Source organism: Eretmochelys imbricata, chromosome 6 (assembly GCF_965152235.1).
Source record: "Eretmochelys imbricata isolate rEreImb1 chromosome 6, rEreImb1.hap1, whole genome shotgun sequence".
In the NCBI taxonomy this organism is placed as follows: domain Eukaryota; kingdom Metazoa; phylum Chordata; order Testudines; family Cheloniidae; genus Eretmochelys; species Eretmochelys imbricata.
Window position 1 is genome coordinate 21,271,058 of NC_135577.1, and position 23,668 is coordinate 21,294,725.

Here is a 23,668-nt window from a genome sequence, read left to right on the forward strand (position 1 = left end):
CCATTCTATATCTCTTGCAGAATCATTTTACCCTTTTTGTTCAAACTCACTGCTCTCAGTGACTGAATTAATCAAGGTACAGTACTCCTGAACTTACCAGAACCTCTCCTTTAACTTCCTTTATAGGCAAGCATCTCACTGACCCTTGGCTTTATACCTTGGACTTTCAAGATTCTTTAAGTAACCCCGAGGTAAGAGAAACTTCAGAGAGAGAGAGCGCTTTGGTTCTCTGTAGCTGTTCTCTTGACAGCCTTGCTTAATAGGGCCTTCTCAGTTATAAGGGCCAAACTGGGACAAGATGATCATCTAGCCAGATCTCCTATTACAACAGCCTCAGCTATTGTGGGATCTCATTGATGAGAAAAAAGTACTTACTATACAGGGTAATTTGAAATATTACTATTCTCCAGCTCATCAGAAGAAGGGAAATGACTTTCTTTAAAGATGCTATCAATGCAGAATTTTCATTCTTAGCTCTCTTGGTTCCAGCATGAGTCATGCAGGAATCTCCTTAGCTCATGAGATTTTTGGCCCTTTGAGGCAGTTGTAGGTTGTCTGAAGGGGACTGTCTTAATCAGCAGGCTTCAACATCATGTGCCTCAGAGGACCCGAACATTCCATTTTGTTTTTTTTTCCCTCTCCCCGACTAAAGCTGGCAAAGGAGCTTATTGCCGGAGCTGCCCGAAAGTTCTGACCAGCACAGCTCTGGTCCACACTGCAGCCTCTTATTTAGAAGCTGGGTATCTTTTTCTGTTTTCTAGCTTTGAGCTAGTCACTTACTCTTTGGGTCAGTAAAGTTTTTTCTCCTTTAGCTCATGTTTTTATGTATGTTCACTTATGATTTTCTTTTTAGGTTCTTTTAAATTCAGATTGAGGCATTATTGGGGAATTCTCAATCGGCTATTTCCAATGGATGAAATCTGGGTTCTAGCAGAAAGTGCCATTGACAGAGAGAGTCACAACACCTGAGGTGCGGAGTTCAGGCTCTTACTTATGCTGTCTGGGCTACTGGCAGAAAGTGCTGGTTGAAAACTGTCACGTGACCCAGTGCTAAGTCAAAACACTACTGGTGAAGACCCTTGATTCCTCTCAAGTATGACATTCTCAGGCTGTTCTAAGGAGGACTATGCCTCTAGGATTCCTTGGCATCTTTGAAGCGGCAGTACCTTGAGGCAAATCAGCGCCTTAGGGTATGTGTGGAAGGACATCTCTGAGTGTGTTGGTGCCTTTCATCAGCACTTCGGAGTCCAGGACTCGTGGCAATTTTCTCAACTCCTAGATGATGCTGTTTACATCACCAGGTTCCAACAGTACCTACGCAATTGATCTGTGAACATTCTTGGACCACAGGCTTTTATAGAATGTGTTTAGAAATTCCATCATGTTGGCACCATTGAAGCCTGTGCCACATGCCATAATGTTATGCATTGTATGCAGTGCTGTTGTAGTCGTGTTGGTTTTTGCCTCTGACTGGAGTGGTGTTACTAGGTCACTTCACCTTGAATGGTCCCTTGACATATATGTTAACTGTGCTAAACAATCTTTCACCTTGTATTTATCTGTGACTCTCTGAGTATATTTCCCAGACCTGAAGAAGAGCTCTGTAAAAGCTCAAAAGCTTGTCTCTGCCACCAACAGAAGTTGATCCAATAAAAGATATTCTCTCACCCAGTTTATCTCTCTAATATCATGGATTCATATTGCTAGATCCAGAATCCCTTAGAGTATCCGTGGGGATCGTGACTGTGCACTGTTTACTATCATCTGAGTCTTGTCACCATCCTGAAAAGAAGCCTCCTTGATTCTCCGTGTGCTTCAGGAGTCCCTGGATACTACTTTTGAACTGGCAAATCTTTCAGAGTTTACCCAAATGTACAGGTTCTGTGCATTATGGTTTTACAAGCGTGCAGTACCTCAAAAGCCCTACTTTAATTTTCAGATTTTGGAGACTGTATGCACAGCATGACATTTCTCTGATCTCTTTCCATGTTTCAGACTTCCTGGGTTTTGGTTTGGTTGGTTGGTTTGTTTTTTGTACTCCTCTTTTTGGGAGGCTCTGAGTTTCAAGACCTTTGGATTCTCTAATGCATCCCTATTTAATTGAAGAACGCTTTTTACAGACCTACTGCTACTAGCCCCTCGGAAATTTCCTTGGCATATAAAAATCCCAGGTTCTTGCTTCAGTAGAACACTGTCTCTCTCTGCTGCTTATGATCACAGAGAAGATATGGGCATTTCACTAAAATATGAATACTTGTCAGCACCCTAGATGAGGGGTCAATAAGGCTTAGTCTGCCTGTGGAGTCAGGATGTCATGGGGAATTTCAGATCTGTGGCGCCCTTTTGGACTATAAAACATACTTGTTCTCTCTCTTGTTCCCATGGTTCTTGGAAGCTTGAGGTCTTTGTTTCCCTTTTCTGCATCTGGACCCAATATTTGGTGTCCGTGTCTGCTATCTTTCCGTCCTTTCCTTGAGATCAGGTTAGAATAAGCTTTCTTGCTTTGGGTAGCAAGTGTCAGAGTTCTGCTCTCTGTGCACTACCAAGATAGTCTCTTATAAGACTCTCAGCACATACTGGTCTCATTGGGTGGCATTATAGTATTCAAAATCCAAACCCATCCCAGGAGGAAACAGATGCATCAAAGCCAAGTGATATGCATACTCACTGACAGTTAATTACATTCAAGATACAGTTTCAAGTATGTGTCATGTCCCCAAGCAGGTCTCCCTACTTCCATCATCTCAGAAGGAGGCTACGAAGAGATGTCAGATATCTATGGTGACTTTTTTAGTTGCACATAGACTCCTTTTTAAATAGCTCACTTGTTGGAATATAATTTCCTATACTCCATCCTAGTTTAATTTGGCAATGTATGTTGTCAGCCTATCATGAGACAATGATCTTATCTTGACCCTTCAAATTCAGCATTAAAAGGCACCCTTTTATATTTCAGACAGAACTGTTGAAGGCTTCTTTGATTTAACGCTGTATTTGTGAGCTAAGATGCCTTGTGTACAAGATCACTTTCCACATGGGACTGCCTTCAGCTCCTAGAGTTAGTATGCTTCATACACTAGGGACTGATTCACCTTATAGCAGATTTTACAGTAAAAGGTGCTGCTATGGACTCATCCAACGTTTCCTAGCCCAGATGGGTTGTGTTTTATTTTTGTGAGACTTCCCGTGGGGGGAGGGGGTGTTTGTGTGTGTTTTGTTCAACTTTTCCCCAACACCTGCATGCCCATTGCAGACAAGTGGCCCTTCTCCAAGCCCTTAACTTAAAGACCCTCTGGGTGTTCTTGGAGCAGATGAAAAGCCTTGGAAATGCAATTAGTTTTCTGTTTTTTACCCCCCCCCCCCCCCCCCAAGCTCCTCAGTAATGCTGTCGCTGGAGCACCATGTTAAAAGACTGCCTGCCTGGGAAGCTGTCTTGTGTCTTGAAGACAGTATTTCAATTGATTTCAGTCCTAAACAGGACACTTCCCATTGCCTGCTATAGGAAGATTTTCAGTCTTGGGCATAGGATCATGTGGTTGCTTTACATATATCCACACATTTTCAAGTATTTTTGATCAGATTTGATCTTGAGGATGAAAGTACAACTTTAGTCTGTTTTTTGTAGTATGAAGAGCCCAAATTCTTTGCTTATGGGGCTTGCCTTTTTTTTTTAATATGTCCCCAATTCCACAGTGAAGTCTGAATTGCTGTCTTTTTTTATAGTCACATTCTCGCTTACTTAATGGACTTTTCCTTGTTCATTTTGCCTATTTATTATAGTGTTTAATTATTTCACGCGTATTGGGACTTCCCTCAAACTGCTTACTCTCCAAAAGCGAAAATCTTACATTGATAGTATCTTTAGAGAAGGGAAAATTATGCTGCTTCTCTGAAGATATTATGCTAGGTTCTTACTCACCTAGCCACCCACTTCCCCTCTGAATTTGAGTTTTTAAATATTGAGGTGATGTCTTGTGCATTTGCCATATGAACAGTCTTTCCTCCATTTCCTATCTGGTTGACTCCTTTGGTGGTATTTCATATATATTCATTTTTAAAAAAGCATATGAGTAAATGAATTGTTTTGCCTGTATCAATTTGAAATTTAGGGGACTACTTGCTTCCTTCTCTTAAAAGGAACTGGCTGGAATGTTGTGGAGCCTCCAGGGCATCAAAGCATAATCAGTAGGACAGTGTCCTTGAACTGGTTTATAAGTGCCTAAGAGGACCAAAAATCTTAAGAACTGGGGGATTTCCCCTCATAACTCATGCTGGAGACCCAAGACTGAGACTCCCACATGATGATATCTTCATAGAAACAGAATTTTAAGATAAGTACTCATGATTTTCCCTTCTATCTGTAATCCTCAATTCTACAGATGCCTCTTTGTGAGGGGAACTATGTTTGTGGTTTAAATAACCATAAAAGTGCTGAAGCCATTTAGTCAGCTCAAAAATAAAAGTTGAGGACTAATTGAGGGGGAAAACCAGATAAGATATTGCCATATCCATTGCAACTAAAGGTGTATGCAAACTGTTGGTGTACAGTGTTTCATGTAGTGTGGTTGCTAGATGTGCTTCACAGTTTTGGCCAAGTAAGCATAGCTCACTGCTTACTGAGGAAATTGATCAGACAATGGAAAGAAGCAGAAAGCAAGCAAGAAGTCCTACTCTAACATTGGAGGCTGTTTCAATTTAGGATCCTCCATTTTGAATGGTTTGATGCTTGTATCTGTGAGAAGGCTCAGTTAAGTATGGTTATTAAATCCAGGTGTAGTCCCTTTTTTGCATCTTGGGAGTACTGGAAGGAATTATCCTTTTAACATCTTCTGTGTGAGATGTATATTGAGGGAGAATTCCCTAGTGTACAAAATGGGCAAAAGCATATCCTCAGTAGTCTGATTACATGGTTCTTCTAAGTTGCGGTCTCTCTTTAGAGCTTGTTCAAAAGACAGCTTCTTGGGGATATTCCCTGTATGAGAGGTCCATTTCCAGATTTTTGGCACAATAAACCAAAAATGCCATAATTTGATTTTTTTTGGGGGGGGGGGGTAAGGAGAGCATCTGTATTTACCTAAATCTTGCCACCTTATCAGACTTCATCCCAGCCATTACAAAGCTAGTCAGTCTGATCTGTCTCCTCTTACAAAAGGTCATTTGCCAAGTTCTCTGCTCAGTGAGATTCCCTGGGGCTTTAGATCTTTTGGATACTACAAAAAGATCAGTAAAGAATGGCTGAGCCATTATGTTTCAAGAGAGCACAAAATGGAGACCCAGTGAAAAGCACACTAATATAAAAGAACCATGAGGGTTTGGTGGTTTCCAGTGCCAGCAGAAGTGCCATTACTAACATGAAGCCTTCCTCTTCTGCCTCCCACTTGTATCAAGGACACAAGAGTGGTGTGTTGTGTTTTTTCTGGAGGCAGAAAGTGATTAAAGCTATCACTTGTTTGATTTGATTTCTTTTATTAATTGTACCATCGAGGATAGCATCTTGATGTCTTCTGTTCTGAGGCAAGTTGCAAACGGGAATTAAAGCATACTTGGAGAATGCATGACTGGCAGCATTTCGTTTGTTTGTTTGTTTGTTTTTTTTTACACAAATGAAGATGTGCAAATAATTCAGTGACCCACCTCAAAGAATTAATGGGATGTGGTGGTCTCACCTAGCCTTGTTGATGTTTTAACCCAAATTAGCTCCAAGAGTTTTCTCAGAGCATATTTTTTCTCGTTTGACGTGAAATATGCTGTTTGAGTGGTAACTAAACCAAAATTAGTATAGTAGGTCCCTATTGAAGATTCTGAAACGGCCGTGAGCCTCAAATAAGATGTCTGTGTCCTCCTAGTTGGCCTGTAGGGAAAGTCCTCTGCCCCGTAAGAGTATGGTTCAGTCAACAGTTTTTAATAGGTCACTTATGCCACAGAGATGTCTTATATAAACAAATGGGTGTTTAGAAGCAAAAACACCTGCAAAAGATTTTTTTTTTTTTTCTTGTGGCCTGTGTGGGAACAGTCCACTGACATACACCAGGTACTCAAAAATTTGGGCTGCATGGCATATTGGTTGTCAGAAATCACTTACGGAGACTGCATGAACTTTGATGTTTTCTACTTGCTACTAAAGATAACATTTGCATTGCTTGGATATTTACAGTTTAGAGTCCCAGCCTCCTGTTGCCAATACAGAGGAAAATGTCTTTTCTATCACCAGGAATTTCTCTTTGGTGTATACCTTTCTTTCTTTTAATCCTCAATATTTAGGGCGAAAGCTATCCTAGTTTCCTGTTTTTAACATTGGGTTTCAGATTCAGTGTTTTAGTGATGTGGCTAATCAGTTTCCTTTATTCCCTTTCTTTGGAAAGACTTTTTCTGTCAGGGTGGACACGCCATAGCTTAGGTCAAAGTAAAATCTTGAAAATCATTGGAGTGGGATACTTTTTTTAATAGGTACTTTTTATATAATATATACTTTTTTAATAGGTGCTCTATATATATATATATATATAGCGCATCTGTGAGATTTGTTCTTCATGTGGGTTCAAGTGTAGTCATAGAGCCATAGAAATGTGCATTATTGCTTTCTAAAAGAAGGGGTGGATAAAGGGCTGGATATCATTACGTACAGAGTTCACCACTTAGTAGCAAAATAAGGTGTAGGATTTGTAGTGGGCTTTATAGAGTGAATATACTACATATTTTTCTTTAGGCAGCAGTTAACACTAAGTTTGAGTTAAGGCAGACTCCATCCTAAAGTGAAGTATTGAAGTAATTGTGTTCTTCCATTTGTGCCTTTAGAATAACTGATTGTATTTCTTGTGTTAACTTCAGTTCACATCTAATTACTCTTAGTGGTAGATCTGAAGATGGAGAAAGAGGGATGAAATTATACAATAACAAACCAAAATCCTTGGTAGTTCTCCTGATGTTAGTATTATGGGGGGAAAGGGTTATGGTGGTTGGTTGGCTTTGTTGGATTTTTTTGCATTTGTATTGTTTGGTAGCAAGGGAAGGATACGAAAGCATTAAAATAATATTTCTTGTTTGGTCACTGCTCCCTGAATGACTGATGGTAACCTATCTTTTTTTCATTACAGGATCTAAATTTCCTCAGCCAGATCTACTGTATAGTTAGGAAACTATAATTTTCTCCAGATTAAACATTCATTAAAGTTCCTATTAAGTTGCTTCAGAGCTCTGGGAATGAGGGACCTAACCATGACTACATGATATGTAGCCTCCTTGATGCTAAGAGCTGAATAATCCTAGTGCAAAATTTCTTACCAGCAATGGAATGATATATGTGAAAGGATTAAATAAGGATAAACAACAGTTGATTTAGAGTGGTTTTATTTTTATTTCAGGTTTCGACCTATAAAAGGAAGGCAGGAAGAGTTGAAAGAGGTGATTGAACGTTTTAAGAAAGATGAGCACTTAGAAAAAGCCTTCAGGTCCTTGACGGCAGGTGACTGGGCCCGGCACTATTTTCTTAACAAGAACAAAATGCAGGAAAGGTTGTTCAAGGAACATGTAGGTTTATTTATAATTGTTTTCAGATTACTAATATGTATTTCACATGTTTTTGTAGCCTTTTAAGGAGTATTTTGAATATTACTCAAGTGAGAAAACAGAAGAAGTAAAAAAAATAAAGCCACTGTGTAGCCTTGCTTTTCTACCCATTTCCATCTTTAGCTTTTAAAACCAAAACTTCAAAAAAGTAAAATTATCTAACGGACTTGCCCAGAAATAAAAGTACATATGAATTTCCTTTTGCTGCCATCATGCATAAGCAGACATACCACTCTAGATGTCAGGCTTTTCCTGCTGTGTAGGGTCTCCTTTTGTAATTGGTTCTGTCAAAGGCCATCATTTTGGTTTTTTCTCCCATTCATGTCCGACATTCCTGCTCCTAATGGAGGACTGTCAAGGGAGAGAAAATGCTTCCAACGTGGTTGTACATGACTCTTTCCATTGGGCAAGTTCTAAGATTGCCCCTCTTACCTATTCATGAATTGATAGTGGGTTCTTCTTGGTTTTAAAGTTTTTGTTTGTTTGTTTTGTGTTTTCCTGTTCTGAGACAGATTGTGTTAGCACAGTTTTTGTTTGGCAGCCTCCTGCTTCAAGTGCTACTCAAACATATCAGCTCATATTCTTTCAGACTTCCCGCTCCCAATCTCCTCAGGCCTCTGCTGGTGAAGATCAATTTCCCAGCACTTCAGTTTAGTTGAGTGATGATGGAATAATACAGCCATTGCCCTGCCTTCCCTACGATCAGGTTGGGCATAGCTGATCAGATTCCAAAGATGCGAGAACGGTGCTTCCCTCTCCTCCCCTTGCCTAGGCAGATAGAGAATCAGTGACTGGTCCTCATTCTGAAGAGGTATTTCAGGAAGTTAAAGCCCCCTGGTCCCATGGCCATAGGTCTTGTCATTCCTTTTCTGGAGGCCTGGAGTTCTATCCTAAAGGTCTATAATTGGTTAGACAAGACCATTTTGGGAGTTCCTGGTGTTGCTCCCTTCCTCACATTCTCTGGAGGATTTCCACGTGTATCCTCTTGCAAACCAAATTGCAGAATACAAAGGGGTAGGGCAAACAATTGAATGTCTCTTTCTTGGAAAAAGAAGCCATTGCCGCCTCTGGAGAAATCTAAGGTTTTCCAGATCTCATTGGGACCGATGTTGAAGCACTGACTAAACTAGATTAGGGAGACTAAGGAACCCAAGGAGGAGAAAGCTCTGACCAGAGAGAGGGAAATATTTTTGAGTTAAAACCAAAAAGATGGAATTGTTTTCTGTCCTCAAAATCTGGCAAAAATAGTAAAGCACGGAAGGAGCCATATTACAAACTCTCCTTTCCCAGAGTGTCTGACAAGCTATACAAGCTTCCTTTGGATAAAACTGACAAATAGAACATCTCCCATAGAACTGACCCAGGAGTCAAAAAAATCTAGTAGCTAGTCTTCTCTTCCTCTTGTGGGTAGTATCTCTATCTGGCCTGTTGACTGAAAAGCTAGACTCTACCTTAAAGAAACAATGAGGCTGTTCTCAAAGGCTAAACATAGCTTTCTGTTCCTCTTAAGAAGTTTTGACTCCCATAAGACGTTCCTAATAAAAAATTGAACTTTATCCTCCCAATTTGTCTTTGTTGCAGCCTGAGGTACCCCTATATATTTAAGACACTAAAGTGTGTGGAGGGTATTGATGTGTATCTACAAATCTTTCAAACTTGGGTGGATTAAATACATCTCTCTATGGTAATATGTGCAATTAAAATCCGTAATCCAGAACGTCCACAAACAAAAGGCAACAAATACTGTAAAGGGACATTTCTGACTCGTAAGATACAGAAGTTTTCATTACTTTTTTTGCATGCATTTAATACAGCAGTACTCTGTCTTCTTTGTCATTCCCATTCAGGTATTTATTTATTTACGAATGTTTGCAACTGACAGCGGATTTGAGATCTTGCCTTGCAATCGGTATTCTTCAGAGCAAAATGGAGCCAAAATTGTTGCAACAAAAGAGTGGTAAGCATTGTAACTGTAAATTAAGTCATTGTTTATATCCACATTTTTAAAATAAATGTAAAACCTGTGTAAATGCAATAAAAGAGTTGGAGTTAAAACTACAGCCAGTAAATGTGGAAATTTAAGTTCGCAATTTTTCAGAGCTTGCAGGTTCTTTAAGCCAATCACCACGCAATAAATTAATCACATACTTATAATGCATCAAAGTGTGAACTTTGTAGATTTAATGTTTTGTGTTGCCACATGTTCTATACACAATTTTGGAATAATCCTATCCTGTCAAAATTAATTAATTAAAAAAAAAAAACAAGCATTAGTCCTCAGTGAGGAACATGCCCATGTCAAGATTCAGACATAGCCAGATTTGCTGTAGCTGTGTCAGAAAAAAGAGTTAACATTTTTTACAGTTGGAAAAATGGGCTTCTCCTTTCAGGAATGCCTTCTGATACATTCTCTCTCCAGAGGGAAAAGTGGAAGAATCAAGAGAGACAGAGTGCCAGTAAGGTTCCTCACTCCACTTAATATCAGCAAAGTTGGGGAGGATAGGGCACCAACTTTCAGTCTGTCTGCCATTAACTTTTCAGTGCAGAATAGGCAGGCAAGCATAGATGAAGCCTTAGTATTGCTCTCGTCCGTGCTGAGGTCTGTGTATGCTTCAGCATCAACTTTTTGCTGTTGCCTTCGCTAACATTGGGAAGAGCGCGGAAACAGTGCCAGTTGTGATTATGTTAAAATCCATTGACCTGAGCAAGGATCCTTCCCCTGTAACGCTGCTGCAGGCTTTGGCCCCAGAACTTTTCTCCAGTACCCTGACGCTGTCCCCACTTCTGTCACTCCAGTTTTCTGTTTGTAAATCATAAGCACATACAACATTTTATATGTCTCAAATGAATATAAAATATTTTTTATCTACATAATTTATGCATTTTAAGTGCCATTATCACTTAGACTTAGCATTTGTTTTAAGCATCTGAGTAATCCATCCCTATTCAGCAAAGATAAACGCCTCTTTAAAAATGTTTTGGAATGCAACCTTTTAGATGTGAACAGAAATGCTTTTCAATTAAATACAGTCAATAGTTTAAGATCCACATTTGCTGACAGATTGCATGAATAAATATAAAAATTACAAATATATTAACATAAGATTTTTTTTTTCTAATTTAACTGCTAGAACTTGAGTTCAAGTATCAGATTTTCTTGTGTTAATTGACACTACTAATGTGTAAAGCAGTGTAAAGAATTAACTCTTGCAGGGGACACACAGATCCCTGAACTAAAGTCTTAACAGAAAAAAAAAAAAGTTTTTTAGTGTTATCTGTGTATTCTGCTAGTTGTTTAAGACCTTAAGCAGTTTTAAAAGCATTTTCTATCTTTCAGAACTATTTTTTGGTGAAGAAAGATTTTGGAATGTTTTTGTTACTTGTTTTGTAATTGTTAGAACTTCTATCTTTAATTTTTTAACACTTAGGAAACGAAATGACAAAATAGAATTACTGGTGGGTTGTATTGCTGAGCTATCAGAAATAGAAGAGAACATGCTGCTCAGACACGGAGAGAATGACTTCAGTGTCATGTATTCCACACGGAAAAACTGTGCTCAGCTATGGCTTGGTCCTGCTGCGTTTATCAACCATGGTAAGCAACAAGGATAGAAAGTATAAGACTACAAAAGGTATTCCATTTAAATGTTCCTATGTGTAAGCTATGCCATGCAGCCTCAAAGTGGAAATGCTGCTTGGATTCACTCTGAATTATGGATCTGAAATATAGTTAACATAATCTGGAATACTTTATTAGTTTAAGGCCTAAATCCTGGTCAGCTGCTGAGCTGTGCACTGGGAAATTAATTGGAAGCTATGGAAAGGGTTCTTTTTCCTTCCTCCCATCCGCTTCTCCCCAGCATACATGCAGGGGAATGGCTGCTGAATCTGCATAACAGCAGATCTCAACCCTCCCCAAATCCCTACTGCATGGCAGTGTTCAGAGAATCTCCTCAGAGTTGGGCACAGGAATGTAAGGGATGTGTATTTCCTAGCGGAGTTTTTTTTTCAATCTCCCTAACATAAAGAGCTTAGGAACGAAACTGTATTAAAGCTGTTTAAGATGTCCGCTTGTATATAAATCATTCTTGTTGAATAACATATCCTCAAGTATTTAGTTGAGATTCTAGCAGATGTTGAAGTCAGAGCAAAACCTTACTTTAGATATCTATAACTATTCATGTTTCAGGTCTTATCAACAGTTAATTGACTTTATCTTTTGGACCTTTTTCAGATTGCAGACCTAACTGTAAGGTAAGCATGAAACTTAAAAAAAAACAAAACAAAAAAACCCCCACCAAATCCTGCCCAAAGCATGTCCCTTAAATATGCATTTACTTGTTTTGTATTCAGACACCCAAATTAACCTTAATGGTTATCTGTTTTCTCTTAGTTTGTATCAACTGGTCGAGATACAGCATGTGTGAAAGCTCTAAGGGATATTGAACCTGGTGAAGAAATTTCTTGTTACTACGGGGATGGTTTTTTTGGAGAAAATAATGAATACTGCGAATGTTACACCTGTGAAAGGTATGTGTTGACAACGTAAACAATAAGCTATAAGAAGGTATGTGGGCCTATTGGATGCCCACATAACATGCATGTTGTGAAGCTGAAGGGCAAGTGCTATTCAAGAGTTGTAGGTGTATAGTATAATCATGTTTTGTTCTTAAAATGTTTGTTTTTAATTGTCAAATTTTATGACTATATTTACCAAAATTTATTCATAGCTCAGTTCCTCTGTTTCTCCCCCTCCCCAAAAAATAGAACTGTGCAGACTTCAAAAATTTATTGGATACTAAAATGTGCATGTGTTGGACAGAAAAACAGCATTAGCAACCTCCTAGCCATCTAATATTATGAGAATTCTCACAATTCTGCTGTGAACTAATGTCCTCATTTTCAGGGTTATCACTGAAAATGGGGGACAACCCTGTAAGACCGTTTCACTCAGTTTTTGTTGCTCAAACGTCCTGCTTTTTGGTGAGAATGGGAGTAGTACCTCTTACAGTCTGTATAGTTGATAGAATTTGTGTATTTTAAACATAGACATCTGATTTGGTGTTACTGCTGTTTACACCAGCTCGTTTCATAGTAACAGAGGCAAGTTGGCTGCATTTTTATTTTTTTTATCCAGACTGTCCCTACTGAACTTCTTACTGCATCCATCTAGAGAATTTCAAGAGATCTCCCTTTTGTCTTCATTCTGTCTTCTACCCAACGAAATTTCCATTTAAAAAAAAAAAAAAAATCTGGACATAGGAGAGACCGCTCCAGTACCATCCTGGGAACTTTATCTAGATTGATTTATTTTGGTTTTTGGGGGGTTGGGGGAAGCATGGCCGGGGCATGTATCTGTATTGCAGCTGGGGAGTTGAATGGTACTGTGTGTAGACATAACTGCACTAGCTGTATTCTAGGTCACTAAAAATAGAAGTGAGGATGCCATGGCACAGGCTGCGGGGGCTCATCTGACACCCGTCTTCCCCTCCCCCCTCACATGCTCACTTACGAAGCTGGTGGTGATTCCAGGCCTCTGCAGTCTGTGTTTTTAGTGAGCTAGTTAGAGTGCAGCTAGCGCAAGTATGTCTGCACAAGTTGCCTTTCAAACCGTGGCTGCCATGTTGACACATCCTTTTAAGAGCCTTTTTGGATAGACTATTGGAAAAACTATACTGGTCTTGTAAGCTATACACATTTGTGTGTGTGCATGTCTGTATGTATACACGAACATACATGCACACTCCAGGTATATACAGGAGAGCGCACCCTCATATGGGTGTGTGCATGTGTCTATGTGTAAAAATTGTATATATGAATGAGAGAGATACTCTGTTCCTTGATGCTCATAATGATTTGAGGGACTCCAGGGAATACTGGTTACCTGCACTGTCTGAATCTTTACCTCTTTACTATTACTATGCAATCTATTGATTATAATCTTCTAGTTTTTTGGAAATGGTAAGTATCCAAGTTTAAATTATTAAATGTTTGGAAGGTCTGGTGGAATTTAGTTTCCTTTTCACCTTTTTGCTAAAAAGCTATTGAATTGGTTTTGACATGTAAACCAAGATGCTGGAAAGTGCATAGAAATTTAGAGCTGGATTGTCTCTAATTCTTATTCAGATGCACTCTGCCCTTGCTCTCCTGTTTAGCCTGGTATTGGCTGCTCAGGTTGCTGCTCTGGTCATAGTGGCTTCTTCCTTTGTTTCCGCATGTGATCAAATGAGTGGAGAATGGGAAGAAGCTCCGCTCAGAATCCTTCATGCTGGCCAGAGTAGATAACCAGGGAAGTGGAGTCTGTAAGTGGTGCTCTTACAAGTGCAGAGCAAAAGAAAAATCGTATCTTTCTCAAGCACAGTTCCATCAGGTGGCAGAGCAGCTGACCCGTCCTTCTGCGTGAAGCCTAATAGCTCAGTCAGTCTCTCTGATTTGCAGAATTTAATAGGACACTTAATATTCTCCATCAAAGTAGCACCAGTTAATTTAACTAAAAAGCACTGGGTTGGCCTAGTGTTTAGCACAACAATGCATGAGAGACCAAGGTTTTATTTCTCATCTCAGTTGTCTCTTGTACTCTTAATTATTATGATTTGTTTGATACAACTATTACACTGGATCCCCAAGTGAGGTTGTCTTCTAACTCTTAAGGGTACAAAAGGGAGTCTCTACCATTTTCTGCTGCATGGACAGTGATGGTGACATGAGACCTAAAGTAGGAAGCCTGAAGGCTCTGGTAAATCTCCATCCCCTTCCAGACTTCTTGGGACAACTTCTCTCTCTTTGGCCAACAGTAAGGGTTTGATGAATAAATCAATTGAGTTTTTATCCATCTGAAGGGAAGAAAGATACAAAGGTTGAAAGGGACAATCATAATTTTGAGAATACCATCATTAACTACTTCGTAATTGTTCCTGATATCACTTTGAAAATAACAAATGCTACAGTTCCAGTTGTCTTTTTTTTTTCCCCCCAAAAGGCAGATGTGAGGGGAAAATGTTAATTCTCATTGAAATTTTCATAACAGGATTAATAGCAAATACCGTTTGAACTTCTGTACTTAATTATCATTTTATACAAGTTGGATTATGCAAATGGTATTGAAACAGGTTTTAATAGATAATTACTCTCTTTAAAAAAAGGAAAAGATAATTGCAAAAGACAAGTATCTATTCTCTCAGTAATTAGATGCCAGTTTCTTTTCATCTCTAATTGGAAGTGAAATATACATACAAATTCTTTACAATATCAATAGCAGAATGGCCCACAAAATACCAAAAAACTGGGAACAGTTGCATCAACTTACCTTCTCTAAATATACCTGGGATTCAAATGTTATATGCCATCAAACATCCTTACTACTATATCGAGTTGTTAATATGTATTGTTCTCTTTTATAGACGTGGAACTGGTGCTTTTAAATCAAGAGTGGGACTTCCAGCACCTACTCCTGTGATCAATAGCAAATATGGACTGAGAGAAACAGATAAACGTTTAAACAGGCTTAAAAAGTTGGGTGACAGCAGCAAAAACTCAGACAGCCAGTCTGTCAGCTCTAACACTGATGCAGATACCACTCAGGAAAAAGCTAATGCAAGTAAGCAAAGGGAAAACTTTTTTATAAAAGGCTTTGTTTTCTTAATATTAGAAAATTCTCACTTCAGTGGAGTTCCTGTCTTATGTTGATGAGACACAATAACATATAGGCTTTTTATTTATTTATTTATTTATTTATTTATTTATTTATTTATATAAATATAATATATATTAAAAAAAAGATTAAGAAATAAAGATTGTATTTGTACCCACAATTTTCTATAGGTCTCCTGTTTCAAAGCGTACCACAGTACAAAATGTCTTAGTATGCCTGTATGTATTTACTCAGCTTCAAAATGCCACATATAGTAGTACATTTCAGGAAATATGAGTGATCATGAGTAAGAGAACTTCAAGCAGGTAACGAAACCCACATTATTAGTCTGGGAGTATAGAATCGTAAGATTGGAAGGAACCTTGAGAGGTCTTCTAGCGTAGTCTCCTGTACTCAAGCCAGGACTAAGTATTATCTAAGCATAAAATCTGATTCGGTGGGCAAGTTAGTGATAGAATGATAAGGGAGGGGTATCATTTGATTCATAAAAATCTACAGAATCATAATTTCAGTGTGTCACGCTCTGCGGCAAGGCAGTGGGGACTTGTTCCTCGTCCATCCCAGCTCCCAGGTCCTCCAGTTAGTTTGACCATTTTGATGATGATATGTCGTTGGAAATGGGCCATGTTGGGTATCATTCAAAAGCCCTTTCTCCCACTAACACAGTGGTACCAAATATGACAAACCTAGAACAAAAATGTAGATAGATATTTGCAAAAATGTTTAAAAATCAACTTTTTAAAATTTAATGCAGGGATGCATTGATCTGTGATAATCCTAGGGAAATTAGCCTTGACATGTTGAACTGAAAACATTTATTCATCAAAGGCATCATCAGTGTCATCTCCATCTAGGGCACTGCTGTTGGACACGTCATACTGATCCTCATCCGTGCTGCTCTCCAACACTTCTGTACAAGGCAGGTTGCTAGCCAAACATTTGCAGGGTGACAAGCATCAGGTCTATGCACACAAGCATTTGATTAGCTGAATGATTGATTTGGGAGCATTTCAGTCCATCCTTCAAGACTCATCCGTGCCCAATAGGGTTGGGCAGTTTTGGATAAGCTTGATCATCCTAGAGCCATTCCACTGTTTGATGATTTGCCCTCCTGTTAGCAGGTATAAATGCACCCCTTGTCGGTGGCAATTTTTCTCTATTTGTCTGCTTTTTGGAAAACATCCACCAACATGGCTCTGCAAGTGTTGTAATGTTGATCTTCAAGTGGTAAACTCAGCATGTGAACAGCTCCAGGTCATTTATGATCTCATCTGTGACTGTCTCAGCCATTTCAAGTTCTTTTAGAGCAAGGAGAGAGTATTTGAAGGCTGAATCAAATACCTTTCCAGTAGTGTCACATTCTGAGCAGGTGTGGAAACCTGGCAGTACCTGGCTTTTAATGGGCTGAGTGATAGAAACACATCTCTAAGGGACATACAGTGATTCTGCTCCCAAACAGCAGGCGCAGAAACAGAATCTTACAGAATCCTGCGGAAGTCTTGGGTACTGTGTCTCGGAGAGTATTAGAACAACTGTCTTGTGCCAAAATCTGGAGCTTAGTATTATCTCTCTGTGGCATTGATGGCATGCAAGATAATTTTAGTGTCAGCTTCCTCATGGGAACTACAGAGAAACTCCACTGAACAGTGCAAGGAAGCAGCTTCATTACGCCATGTGACAAAGAAATTCTTTGAGTAATTCTTTGCGTTCTGCAGCATTTTTCCTGCAACGTATGTAGTTAGCCCCATCCTTCATGTGAGTATGGGCTTCTTCATTGTGAGTTGGAGATGTTCATAGTCAGTGAATTTGTATTGGATAGGTGCAATATCATGGAGTCTCTTCTTTGTGGTAATATTTTTAAATTATTCCTCTGCGTACCTGTCAGACATGAGGTGGATTTTGTCATAGGTCCAGTCTTTTCTCTAGCCTCATAATGGATAAATCTTGGCAGGTATTAATTATTTCTGGTTTGTCAAGACTTTGTACCTCAACCATACCATCTGATTGCTACAGTGAAAGGCCTCTGCTCTTATGAGGTACTGGGCATGTCAGTAGGTCATTGCTTAGGAAGACCATGTGAGATGTGCATTAATTTGCTTTTCACCTGGCACATGTGTGTTGTTCCATCACATTTGAATATCTGTTGTTGTACGCTGGAGAACTTGTACTTTCCCAAAGTCTCTCATATATCAACATCATGCTGAGATCTCATCACTGAAGACTGCTTTCATCATGATATTAGTGAGCTCCAGTATATCATGTGAATGGGTTGCCAAGGTGAGTAAGCTCTCCTGTAGCTATAAAATTGCCCCTTCTTGGTATTTAACAGCACCTAATGAGTTTAGATGGTGCTTGATCACTTCTGGAGAATGTTAATGTTTCTGCTTAATGTTTTGTTAGAAATTCGATGGCATTCTGGTGTTGTCAGGAAAAACTGGGAAAGAGCACTTGGATGCTGTGTTATGCCCACCAACTCCCCAGTGACTTTCATTGCTCTGTTTTTGTGTTCTAGGGCTTTGTCTGAACCAAGTGCACAGAAGGGAACTGGCGACCTTTTAACACCCAATTTCCTTTTTGAAATGTATCCCATATGTGAGGGTCAGACTTTTTTAAACTTCTTCTTTCAGTGAGGTACCAAGCATTCATCGCAGAATAGTTGGATAAATCTAAAGCAAAGAAGTATTTCATGAAGTCTTCCAGTGCTGCTAGGTGCAAATTCCAATTAGCAGACCTGACAAATCAAATAAAGAGCAACGAAGATTCAACCATCTTCATGTATCACCACACCATCATGAAAGTTGGCTTTGTCACCTATTCAGCTGATCAAACTGCTTGATCTGTGATATTGCTGCTCTCCATCCCGCACAATAGGTTGTTGAGAGCAGAATATACACTGGGTTTGTGGAACTGGTCTCGCAAATCCTGTACCCTTCGGGAATCCATTTCAAACACATTAGTGTGCTTTTCAAAGAAGACATCTAAGTAGCATTTTTGAAGGACGACAAGTGTTTGGGTCTATTCATCCATAGCGCATTTCTGCTTTTTCCCTGCAAGAATTTGGTTCAGAGTACTGTCACTATACAAAATCACCCAGATCTTCGGAATACCAGTGCAATCAGCAAAGGAGCTGATCGTACATATTACTGTGAAGAATGTGTGTGTTTTGTCAGGACACAGAATCCACTGCCCACAGAGATCATCATGGGACATTATTAGCTGATGAACAGGACTGTAAAGGCCCATGTCTAGTGTCATGACACGTTTTGATTCAGCTCCTCAGATGTATATTTTATGGCTGTCAAATGATTATTTTTTTAATCACAAGATTTAAAAAAATCACAAGCGCAGTTTTAATCATACCATTAAACAAAATAGAATAGCAATTTAAACTTATTATAAATATTTTTTCTACATTTTCAAATATATTCAGTCACAACACAGAATACAAGTGTACAGTTCATTCTTGGTGTACCTCTTAATGTGATTTTGCAGTGTCGTTTGCATGGTCTCTCTCATGCACCCACTTTACTTCCCATGCAATGTTCTTGCTATGAGTGACTGCTTCATAGTTTCTTATGTGCTAAAACTGAAACTTCTCACTAGATGCCTTTGGGCATCTGGCTTACTACGAAACAAACAGGTGTACTTCTTGAAACGCATGCAATGGGACCCAGTATAAGGCTAGTCTTGCCCACAGCTGGCACTTGTCCAGGCATTTTCAACTATTTTTCTGGTGCTTGATGTACTTCCTCTCCAACCTTGCCAAATTCAGTTTATGAATGCACTTCTTATTGCATGTAAGGTGCCACCGAGCATTGTGTTTAACCAGGTCTTCCATGGTTGTATTCTCCAAAAGTTCAGCTACCAGTCGGTAGGTACTCTTTGTCTCACCACTGATACCTAAAAATGATCAATACCAAAGCAAAAAGTGTTTTGTAATAAATTATCTGTGTGTTACGTAATTTGTGTGCATACTGTTTGCAGATGGATTCCAGGAATATCTGGCTGGATGCTGATGTCTTAACCAGTGCCTCATTAGGTCTTTTGGCATAATGAACAAAGCCGATAATCAATACCTCTGAACCACTTTTTTTTTTTTTTTTTTTTTGCTGATGATGGCAAATCAACTTGAAGCACCCTTTCCATTTATCAGAATCTGTAACATTAACAAAATCAATCAGGTATCCTCCTGTTCTGAGCATTGACTGATAACACATTAGTCAGTCAAGAGCCACAATTTAACTGTGAGCGCTGCATGTTTGATATGCCTGTGTTAATGTACATTTTTTTAAAAGTTATTTTTAAACATTTCCTCTATGTATACCTACATAATTCCTCATATACCTACATAATTGTTTTAGATTTGTCACATTTGGTACCATTGTGTTCATGGGAGAAAGTGCTTTCGAATGACACCCAACTCAACCCATTTTTGACACTATTGTATTATCAGAATTTCCACCAACTGAAGAATATGGAGTTGGGAGCTGGGGAACAGTGAATCCTCCCCAGCAATGCTGCAGGGGGTGATGCCATTGAAATTTATTAATCTGATTTTTCATTAATCAAATTTCATCTTCCTTACCTTTCTATCACTGACTTGCCCATGGAATTACACATTCACAGACTTATGTAGGAAAAACGGTATTCAAATTAATAGATAACTTGAGTCTATATTATGTAGACTGATGGTCATTTTTCTTTAGGGACAGTTTCTCATGTCTCCAGAAACCATCAATCCTATTCTAGAATTTGACAATAATATACCTAGTTGCTATCAGTAAAGTGACTGGTCAATTCAGTTTTTAGTCTGAAATAAATGCAGAAAGCTGATACTCTCAAAAGAAATTCAGAAGGATTTTTATTCAGTGAAGTACTAGAAAGATCCTCTTCATGTAACAGTAAGCGGTCATATCTACCTTTATTTTCTAAAATGAGACATAAATTGCTAAATAGTTTGACTTGGCTAGCAAGCAGATATCAAATTGCTTAAAACATTTAGGTTCCACTTGCTCCCACTTGCTCCTGGGATGTCATAGCAGCACTGTTCCTGTTAACTTCCTTAAATGGTTCCCTGTTACGAAAAATCAAAGTACAAAGAAAAGGCAGGAAATCCAAAAACCTGTGGTGTCTGCCATCATAGAGTATGTGTAAATACAGCGCTTCAGAAATGTTGTCCTTAGGCAGACCGATCCCTTCATGCTCACGCAAGTATAGGATACAGACAGTGTGGCACCTGAGAAGGAGATGGGAGCCAAAACCATTTAAAAAAAAAAAAAAAAAAAGGGTGGTCATTTGAGCTCCCTAGCAAAAGGGTGGGGGAACACAGAGCTTCGATCCTCTCCTGTGCTTGAAGAATGTAGAGCAAAACTTGACAGTGACATGCAAAGATGATTTCTGTAACGCCATCAAGAAACAATACAAATAAGCTCTTTTGGTGCAGGGTCACCAGAATCTGGAATTTAGATGTATTTTGGTAACTGTAAGGCAGTACCTTGGGGTCTGAATCACTTCTCTTCTCTTCTGCTCGAAAACTATATGATGTTACATTGACTTAAATTTGATTTTTATAAATTTATATTAATATTAAGTGTTCTTAATTTTTAAGTAAAAAGTTAAACAGTACTGGCAAAAGGCCAGATAATTAACTTGTCTTTTTAAAAAAATAATTTTTAACTCTTTATTTTTATTTTGCAGCTAACAGAAAATCTTCAATTGGTGTAAAAAAGAACAGCAAGAGTAGAGCATTAACAAGACAGTCTATGTCAAGAATTCCAGCTTCATCAAATTCTACCTCATCTAAACTAACTCATATAAATAATTCCAGGGTACCAAAGAGACTGAAAAAGCCTGCAAAGCCTTTACTTTCAAAGATAAAGTTGAGAAATCAGTGCAAAAGGCTAGAGCAAAAGAATGCCTCTAGAAAGCTTGAAATGGGAAATTTAGTTCTCAAAGAGCCTAAAGTAGTGCTATATAAAAATTTACCTATTAAAAAGGATAAAGAAATAGAGGGACCAGCTAAAGTTGCAGTCTCTAGTGGATGCTTAACAAGACATGCAGCAAGAGAATATAAACTGAATTCTGTGAAAGGTGCTCATGAGCATGGTGAAATATCACCCTGCACATACATAACCAGGAGGTCAATGAGAACAAGGATGAATTTGAAGGAGACCTCTGACATAAAGCTTGAACCAAATATGTTGGATACCTATAGAAACAACTTGACGGGGACTCGATCTGATATCTTACCGCAGCAGTCTCATGTGATACATGAAAATGAACTGATTCATGGAACATCACATAAAGGGGAGGTCAGATACCAGAAAAATGATGTGGGCATGTCCAGAAAGAAATCACGACAAGGAAAACTTGTGAAATCATCTGCAAATATAGAAGAAGCTGATCCTACACATAATCCACCTGGCAAAGATGAAGTACCAAATTTGATTAGTTCTCATTCAGAACATGGAGAAAGGAGTAATGTAGTGGATATGGCCCTCGGATATAAGGACGGTATTCCTATGTCTGGTGGCTGCTCCATTGTTACATCTGACAATTTCAAAGCAAAGGACAGCTTTAGAACTGCTAAAAGTAAAAAGAAAAGACGAATCACAAGGTATGATGCACAATTAATCCTTGAAAATAGTTCTGGGATTCCCAAACTGACCCTGCGTAGGCGTCACGATAGCAGCAGCAAGGCAAACGACCAAGAAAATGATGGAATAAATTCTTCAAAAATAAGCATCAAATTAAGTAAAGACCATGAAAAAGACAATAACTTGTATGTAGCAAAGCTAAATAATGGATTTAACTCAGGATCAGGCAACAGTTCAACAAAATTAAAGATACAACTAAAACGAGACGAAGAAAACAGGGGGACATACTCTGAGGACCTTCATGAAAATGGCATGTGTTGTAGTGATACGCTCTCTCTCTTGGAGTCAAGAATGGAAGTGGATGATTACAGTCAGTATGAGGAGGAAACTGCAGATGAATCTTCATCAGAAGAGGAAGAGGAGGAGGAGGAGGACTATGATGATGAATTTGAAGATGATTTTATTCCTCTTCCTCCAGCTAAGCGATTAAGGCTTATAGTTGGCAAGGATTCAATAGACATTGATATTTCTTCTAGAAGAAGAGAAGATCAGTCTTTGAGGCTCAATGCATAAGCTTATAGGTCTTAAACTGACCAGGATGTCCATTTTTAAACAAAAAAAAAAAAATTCCATTCAATTATTCCTCAACTGAAGAACTTTCTGAAAATTTTAGTAACAGCACTTCTTTATTGTTTATTCACTTATCAACATAATATTGTAGAAAGTGTACAGCATACTGACTCTTCTTAAGTCTGATTTGTGCAGATTTTTATTGTACTTTTTAATAGCCTCTTTATGTGCAATTCTGAGTTAGAGTAAGAGGTAATGCTCTGTTGTAAAATAAAGGCTCAAGCAAAATTATAAAATGACATCAAAACTTTCCATGCAGGACAATGAGAACACAATAATGTGGCTACACAATTATTTTTAACCTATAAGAGCATTAGTTTGCTCTTACAATATCTGACTAAACAATAATTTAAAAAAATCATAGTAGCAGCATATTAAAGTTTTCTAGTATATGTTAATATCACCAGCAATGATCTACGGCTTTTCAATTTCTTTGCTAGATGTTTTCCCCCCTTGAAGTTTGTCAGTTTTAACACTGTATGCTGTCCCAGACGTACTGTTTGTGGCCTTTGTTATAGTAGCAAACCGTTGGTTGGAAGTCAAATTGATTTCTTTAAAAAAAGAAAAAAAAAGAAATAAAAAGGTGTTGACAGTTTGCTGACTTTTTAGTACATTATATGTACAAGGGTAGCAGTATGCAGAATAAAAGTTTGGATATGGTGTATTTATTGCTTGTTATGTAAATTAAACACCTTGTATTTAACACTTTTTTCAATACTTTTAGATAAAAATTGTTCTTTGCAAGAATGATTGGTGCTTATTTTTTCAAGAATTTGCTGTGAAACAATGTGATTACAACAGGCAACATTTATCCAATGAACTGCAGCTATCCTAAATTGGTTCTTCATAGTTTTCTGTTGCACTTGTAAAATGCTACAAGGAATTTAAAGAAATCTATTCACTTTAACTTATGATAGTTTTATGAAATTAAAAAAAACCTAAGTCACAGCTTTTGTTCTGTGGTAACCTATACAAATGTTTGTCTTTTTGAAATCCAGTGTAAAGGACTGAAAAAATATGTATATGTTGTAAATACTTGTGTGTTGTGAGAAATTTTGTCATAAGAAATTGAGATAACTTACCAGAAGGGTTTTTAAGTTTAGAATTACATTCATGCCAATAAAATAGGAAATTATAAACCTAGTTTTAAACTCTGCATCAGTGGGAATTCTTTGCTTTTATTTAGTTTATATTTTAAGATTTCACTCTGGATATGTTATAACAG

At 38.3% G+C, this 23,668-nt stretch overlaps 1 protein-coding gene across 1 annotated transcript in view; it reads left to right on the top strand.

The window, feature by feature from the left end:
• The window catches only part of KMT5B (lysine methyltransferase 5B), a 51,055-nt gene extending 27,456 nt beyond the window's left edge, over window positions 1-23,599 (top strand). The window contains exons 4-10 of the mRNA XM_077818190.1: window positions 7,362-7,527; window positions 9,414-9,523; window positions 10,995-11,161; window positions 11,801-11,820; window positions 11,960-12,096; window positions 14,967-15,163; window positions 20,915-23,599. Of these exons, the coding sequence (XP_077674316.1) occupies window positions 7,362-7,527; window positions 9,414-9,523; window positions 10,995-11,161; window positions 11,801-11,820; window positions 11,960-12,096; window positions 14,967-15,163; window positions 20,915-22,386 (2,269 nt within the window). The 3' untranslated portion in view covers window positions 22,387-23,599. The remainder of the gene's footprint in view (window positions 1-7,361; window positions 7,528-9,413; window positions 9,524-10,994; window positions 11,162-11,800; window positions 11,821-11,959; window positions 12,097-14,966; window positions 15,164-20,914) is intronic.
• Window positions 23,600-23,668: the final 69 nt, after the last annotated feature.